Source organism: Nymphaea colorata, chromosome 2 (assembly GCF_008831285.2).
Source record: "Nymphaea colorata isolate Beijing-Zhang1983 chromosome 2, ASM883128v2, whole genome shotgun sequence".
NCBI classification, from domain to species: Eukaryota; Viridiplantae; Streptophyta; class Magnoliopsida; order Nymphaeales; family Nymphaeaceae; genus Nymphaea; species Nymphaea colorata.
This window is the reverse complement of record NC_045139.1, coordinates 23268457-23276317: the sequence shown is the minus strand read 5'-3', so window position 1 is coordinate 23276317 and position 7861 is coordinate 23268457. Positions and strand designations below refer to the sequence as shown.

At 36.1% G+C, this 7861-nt stretch overlaps 1 protein-coding gene across 2 annotated transcripts in view; it reads right to left on the bottom strand.

Annotated features, from left to right (window-relative positions):
- Nucleotides 1–5453, bottom strand: part of LOC116248029 (uncharacterized) — a 25631-nt gene extending 20178 nt beyond the window's left edge. Inside the window, exons 1-2 of one of the 2 annotated variants that reach the window (XM_031620592.2) lie at nt 5203–5453; nt 2886–2987 (exon numbers count right to left, since the gene is read on the bottom strand). In XM_031620592.2, coding sequence (XP_031476452.1) covers nt 2886–2987; nt 5203–5289 — 189 coding nt within the window. In that variant the 5' untranslated portion in view covers nt 5290–5453. The remainder of the gene's footprint in view (nt 1–2885; nt 2988–5202) is intronic. The other variant, XM_050076035.1, reaches the window with a different exon arrangement.
- Nucleotides 5454–7861: the final 2408 nt, after the last annotated feature.

Genomic DNA, 7861 nt, shown 5'->3' with positions numbered 1-7861 from the left:
TCATGTGATCTCCAGCAACATGCTTCTGTCTCTAAGTGGCAAACCACCAAACTCCAACATTGTGTTTCCCTCTCCAACCGGCAAACCTACGTTCTCTGGTGAACTGTCCGTTGTTTGGTACCTGTTTTCATCTCACTTGTTTCCTTTCTTCATCTTGTTTCCATTTTGATAGCATGTTTTCTTTCACTGTGCTTTGTTGCTTATATTTGGAGTCTTTTCTGGTGTTTGGTACCTCATTCACTTTTGGTTAAGACTGCATTTTCTGTACAGATCCTACACTCGTTATGAGAGACTGTTTATACAGCTATAAACTTATAACAATAAAACTGTTACATATATTAGATGCTGTTTAGCCTGTTTTACTGCATATGGTTTCTGTTTCTGTGATCTGTGGACTGTTTTGCTGCATAGTGCATCATTTGCTGCTTCTCCTATTCTGTTAATGCTGCATGAGTGCATGAAGTAGCTGCTTATCTTACATATGTATATGTTCCTTACATATATGCTGTTATATACACATAGAACATGCTGTTTTGTTGGAATAGTGCATACTTATCTAGTTATTATATTAGAATCATTAGAATGATATCTTTTTATATTGTTAACTGATGGAATTATCTTTTATGAGACCTTTTGTATGCTTTGAAGGGCCTAGTTCATGTGTATTAGTGCACATCATAACCACAAAATATTGTTCCTAGATTTTTATTGGCAAGGCTTTTCTCGGGTATTTTTTTGCAAAGTAGTTTTTCGGAAATTCTTAGGGTAATCTCCACAGTTTTTTAAAAAATAACAATAAAATAGGTAACAATAAAATAAATGGCAAGCTCAGAAGAAGACATAAAAACTATCTAAATAAAATGATATAAACTATGCTGCCTTTGAGATGATAGAAGAATGATGATAAAATGTAATTTGTGATCATAGAAATGCTCCTCAGTCCTCACTTTGCATAAAAGTGGAAAAACAATGAAACCAAATAAATAAGAAAAAAACATCCAGGCTTGCTCCCAGCAACGTTGCACACTGGTTGCTTACTTGCATCTCACGTTTGAAATGAAAATACTTGCTTCTCACGTTTCAAATGAAAATAAAGTGAAAGCCAGGGCCTAAAGCCCTAAAAACATGTTAATTACCTGTTTTCCCCATTTAAAAAAAGTACATGCCAAAAAATGCCCCTTCAGCTCTCCTTTTACATTGGTTGTCCTTTAAAAAAAGCACCCATGTGCTTGATAGAAGTATTAGAACATTTTATATTGTAGAGAATGCCCTCATTTCACCAAATGAAAAAAATACACAAAAAAAGAATGATAAAAATGTGATAAAAACACAATCGTTTTACCAAATAGCACATCCTTTTCACGCTTTTATCATTTTTTGTAAAAACTCATAAATGTTTAAAATGTCGTGATACTTGTGGCTATGATTCATATGATATTTTGAGCTTTAATGGCTCTTATTTTATATTTTTGTATTTTTACATCATATTGACCCATAAAGGCTTGTTATCCTTGTGCACCAACAAGTGAAAATTCATAGAAGTTTTGGAGTTTTTATTGCACAAGAAAGTCTTCTACTAAGGTAGCATTTTCACTTCAACATCTGAAAAATGTGATGTCGCTGCCCACTGAATTCAAGCTCATAGATTAGATAATTGCCACATCCAGCCAGAAAGCTTGAAACCCATATCAAGGGATAAAGCACTATTGTTTAATGAATGCCCAAGCTCACAAAACAGACATATGAATAGGAAAAGTGACAGGGTGAAGAATTCTAATAATACTAGGATTAGGAACACGCAGGAGCCGGCTCACTTCCAACATAAATTTAAGCAGAAGAAACCCATGAAGAAGATTTTGTGCTTGGAGTGTTGTTTATAGTCATTTTTATCATTTTGTCATGTTTTGAACCTTTATTTGTATCCAAGATCCACATCATATGTAAGTGGATCTAGAACTACCTTAGTCTTGATTCTTGAACCTCTTGCATGGACCAAGATCCAAGATCCATCCCTTTCCCCATTTAAAGGGATGTGGGCCTCATTTTGTAAACAGAGTTGATGATGAAATGATATTCTAAGTTGTTTTCTTAGTATTTCCTGTTGAGTTTTGGTTATTTTGCTTAATCCAGAATTAGTTTTAATAGGTTCAGAGCTTAGTCGTTACAAACCTGCAGGATAAGGAACTGAAAATCCTAAGCGATTTACAAAAGAATGCTACAGAACTAGGAAACAGGAATAGATGCATCTCTAGCTGAAAGACCTAGACCTAGTAACCCTGATCAATGTCCTGTCTATGATATATAGTAGAGAAGTATAATCATCTTACAACCCCTTGCTCATTATTTGTCTTGCTTTTGCATTATTTTATTATCTCTTATCCATGTCGTAAATTCCTAATATCACATATACTAGAGAAGGATACGATGAGATAAAAAGCTTGGCTTATTTCACTGTGTTGCTAATGTAGGTTTCAGTGAACTTAGCAATATGCATGAAAAGAGACATCTGAGGGCAAATCACAGCTATCTTGATGCTAGAAAATATGCAATATACAAAACTGAAATAGCATGATGTAAAAAAGACATCAAGTAAGCTTTTGGTAGTCCTTGAAAGTAAAAAAGATGCAATATAGAAAATTGAAATAGCATGATATAGAAAAAAACATCAAGTAAGCTTTTGGCAGTGCTTGAAAGTAACAGTGCTCGTGATAAAGTATATCCAAGATTCGCCACACTGAAGGGTATGACAAAGAATTTATCCTTTTAGAGATGCTGGTGCAGAAGCAGATAATATATACAGACAATATCACATCAATTGCAACCTAACAACGGATAAAACAATATTATACACCATACTAAAATGCATAAAATTAATTAGAAAGTACCCGTTGTTTTTTCTTGAATTCCTCCCAAGTTATTGTATGAGAAGTATTAAGGCTTGCCAGGCGAGCAGCATGCCACTCTGGTGAATGAAATGAACCATCCATCTGCGACTGTCCTCATTAGCAAAATTCCAAAGAAACAGACCAACAAAAAATGTAACAGAACAGGATAAAGAAAAGATAGACAGCAAATAGGCAAATTAGAGGAAAAAATACACAATCTAAAACTTTCTACACAAAAGACAAAAATAGCTGAGAATTCACAATGGATTGACTGGATAGGACTATCAGTGTTAGCAGCCATGGTTTATATCAGTGTCTATTGGCCCTTATAGAAAAGTTGAATGTTTCTGCATGAACCTCGATTGTTATTACTTGTTGAACAGCCAAAGGCTTGGCTTAGCATGGATATACAAGGTGAAGTCGTAGCAATAACCACTTGCAGAAGGTGAGGATCAATCCTAACTGAGGTCAGCTGGTAGAAATTTTACATGCAATTAAGTTTCAGAAAGCTATAACTGCTCAGCAATTTAAATCAATTAGAACGAAAGGGCTCTTGTTAAGAAGGGTTAATCATATATCACAAGCTTGAAAATGAATGTAAGGCACCTTGAGACACGATCTGAAAAAAGGGAACTCGTAACAGATCAAAATGATATTAGGTTGAAAGGAGATCATAGGTACAGGCTCAGATGACCTTGAGTCCAGCCATGCTCGAGTATTGAATGACTCCAAATGTTTTAAGACCCATATGGAAAGCAGGTGGCACAAAGGCACAAGTTTTCTCATCATTTTAAATACAAAGCCACCATGGCTCATCCGACCCAGTATTACTAGGGATGCAGGGCAATTCCAAGATGTTTCCTAGGTGGTTTGCCTAACACATGCAATTGGTTTAGGATCTAAATCTTGTTTCAGTCAGATTATAAGCTCTCTCAATGCAGGATCACACGAGCTAGTGTTTAAGGGTCTGCAAAGACCCTCAGAGTAACAAGTAAAGGAAAGATCATGAAGACTATAAGTGTTTAAGCTATAGAAATTTGCATGGGCCTTGACTGCAGAGGGTTGAAAGAGAATGTACGCATTGCATCATGACATACTATCGGCCTATAAGCAACCAAAAGAATATGTTTTCTAATAACATTAAAGAAAAGAACAAAATGAAGAATGCTAAGCATGGTAGTGTTCAAAAATAAGGAACTTTCACGAGCATCCACAAATAGGATGTCAAAGGTAAGGAACTCGCCAGAGATGATGACCAAAATTGTTCTTTACTTGTATGTCTTAGTAATTGTATATAAGTCATTTATTTCTACATGTCACAATCGACGAATCAATATGACAACAGCGGGCTTATGGCAAGTGCATATCTTCTTCAATTGGGCCTACTTTTTTGTCCACTGGAACGATTATGGCCAAAAATATACTCTGTTGATGGTGTTAATTTTGAACTTTATAGGTTGAAGAAGTGCCTTAATAATTTAGTTTGTAAACTGCCTGCACTTCTGATCCATGGTTATTTGGTTGTTTTTTTTAACTAAATACAAAATTCAAAAGCATGGTATGCTACACTAGTACAGCTTCCCTAGCATCATATATCGTAATACCACACTGGGTATGGCCTCGTGGATCTAAGAATATGCTGCCATGGAACCTTAAAAAGTGTTTAACTTTCTCCCACTGCAAACTTAAAAGTAAACATTCTACAAAATCGATGAGCTTGAGCCCTTAACCTACCATTTGGATCATAACTAACTACGCACCCTAGAGACCAGCATGCACGATCATCTGTCTCTCCAGGAAATCAATCATCAGTCTGCCGAACGTAGTCCATTTCACCTGCAGGGTGATCTCTCACCTTTTTTTACTTTATCAACATCCATTAAAATTATACTGTATCTATCCCACCAAGTACTTCCAATCGGAAAGCATCGTCCTTATAGGAGATCCTACAAACAAATTGGAAGGATCCACACGCATGGAAACAAATAGTGTAGTAATTGTTCACCTTCAATTCTTGCTGCAACGGCTCCATCTAGAGACTATCCAAGAAAGGAATCTTCAACACATTATCTTAAATGATGGCAATGGACCAACTAAATGGTGAATGTGGTCAGGTTGCGTTCTCGCAGTTGCCCACAATCTCTAGCACTTGGTTTTCCAATTCCAACTATCCCACGATATAAACGCCATAAACGAGCTCGGTGGTTCAGCCCAAAATAACATAAATACCACGACGTTCGATCGATTTAACATGGATAATTAAACAAACCGACGTCTCAGAAAGGTAGAGAGAGTTGAGGTATGAAAAGGGACGAACCATTCCGTCTTCGATGTTTTCGGGCGCTCCCGAGGTCGAACTCATCCTCGCTCTCTGCATCGCCTTGTACGCTTGATTCTTCCCCATCTCTACACACAGAGATAGAGAGAGAGAGACTGCTGCGAGGACACCACCTAAAAGGAACGACCCTCGGACGCAAACACAGAAGAGGGGAAACAAGGGAACGGAGGCACTCCTGCTGGGTTTCACGACGGTCGATCAGCAGAAGACACGCCACACGCGTGGCCGCGATCGGAAGAGGCGCCCCAGTATTATCATATTTACAGAAATCCTCATAACATTTGAGGTATTTCAATCGATGGCATGCTTCTGGCATGCTTCATACTTCATATTCGAAGATATACCATTTATTGTTGATTAATTAGCACCAAAAAAATGTTTTTGACCACTCTCAAAGCTCAAAAAAAGAAAGGATAACTTATATATATATATATATGCAGTTGTTCAATTTAGAATCACTTTCTTTATTAAAAAATAAGAAAATCAATCAATTTTTATCTATTTATAGGTCGACTCTACACGTGGCATATGTATCGGCCGCGTTTGGGCCCCTTGGGGATGCCAACAGGTTGGACTTATGCTAGATATTCAATTGAATTATTTCATTGAAGTAAAATATAAAACAAATTAACATCCTATTTGGCGTCAAAATGGCACCCGAGAAAAAAGAAAAAAAAATGATATCTGATTGGGTTTAGATTGGATTCTGTATTAAATAATTATCTATTGAGGTTCAGGTTCAAATTCGAAGCTAGTCTTAAAATAAATAATTTACATTCAATAACTATGCATTTTGAAGTCAGTTTTTTATATTCAGATTTGGCTATGCATCTAAAAAATCAAATCCAGATTTAGCTCTAAACCTAAAAGTCACATTTAGATCAAATTCAGATTTTGATATATGAGACATCAGTTTCTTCATTTGCATTTAAAACTGAATTTGAAATTTAATATATAAACATATAATATAATAAATTGGGTCATTGATCGATTGCTCGCATTTCGGGACCTTTTTTTTCATCTCGAAGAGAGGTGCAACCTATTCGGCCCCATTAACTGTCTGAGTGATCTAAATAAGTGACATAGAAACCACCAAATGAGAATAAAAAAATAAGCAACTACTATTTCTTACGGGCTGCACTGATTGAGTGTTTTTTCTTGAACTTTGTTAGTGTAATGGCATGTCCATGGGTTGATAAAATTTGATTACTCCCCTCTTACTAGATCTATTAATTAGTAGGGTAAAAAGGAACGGATCTGAATGAACCCTGATATGGATTTGTACTCATTTAAGTGAGCAAATCCATATATGAATATGAAGCCAGATAAAAAATCGGTTCATTTATACTTAAATCAAGTTCATATCCTACCTTGTTGATTACAAAATCAGTTTCAATATTTCAAGTCCAGATCAGAATCTAAATGATGTTAAGAAAGATTTGATTGAGTAGAACCTGGTAAATGGTAGATGGATCCAAACCAGTGTTAGAATTATCTTAATCAGATGATTGTACTACTCGTGTTTCAACTTTGCTACCATTTTATTATAGTTTACATTTCTACAATCATCACCACTTTTTGAGTGAGATGGATATTTCATTTCATTGGACCTGAAATCCACCCATTGTCCTCACCTCCAGGGTTGTGTTAATTACTGGTGTCGGATCCATCTGCACCTCAACTAGAAGTGCATTGCTGCTTACCTTATTAGCACAAATATATAGCACCCAAAGAAATTGAACTAAAAACCTAATGTTTCACTAGTGTCAGCTTGACCAGCTATACTACACGAGTGTTATTGCCACCAATTATTATCTTTATAATTGCTGCCATTATAGACCCACTTCAAGACCATGTCGTTTATCTCAAACCAGGGGCTGAGCGAGGATTTTTTCATGAGAGGTGGCGAATTATACTTTCAAAATTTTAACAGGATCTGAAAAATATTTTTTCAAAATTTTTATATAGGACAACTGAAATTCTTAAAAATTTAAGATGGGGTGCCGCATCAAAGTGAAGATGCAATCCCTCAACAAATACCAAAGCAGCCTTGGACTATAAGGCCGATGTGGTTTCAACTTTTCAAAATTGTGTACAGTAAAGTTTCAACTTTTTCAACCTTATACCATAAGACCACATAAGTCCGAAAAAAGTCTTGGATCTTGAAATTTTTTAGTGGACCCTAAAAGTACAGAAAGAAAGGTGGTTTGGCATCTATCAAACCACCACCCATAAGATCACTAAAGAATGTGCACGTTTGTTTACACTCTTTCTTCACAGAAATGGTTGGACTATGAAGGATAAACATGTTCATACTTTTATCTTCATTATGAGTACTAAGGAGCAACCGTTCCAAACATGGGCTTGCCATCTTCTTACGACAGAACAAGGCAAACATCTTTCAGCATGAGTTGTTGCTGCAGCAGTGGTGCTTACCCCTTAGCAGTGGTGCTTACCCCTTTGTTTTAAGAAATGGTTGATTTAAGAAGAGATGAAACATCATTGTCGATTTAACCAGACCACCTTACACGATTTTACATTTTATATTTTTTCTAATAGTTTTTTTCTTTATGATGTCGACAGCTTGCTATGACTGTTAAGATAAAAGGCAAGAAAAAAAGAGATGTGAATTCCTGGA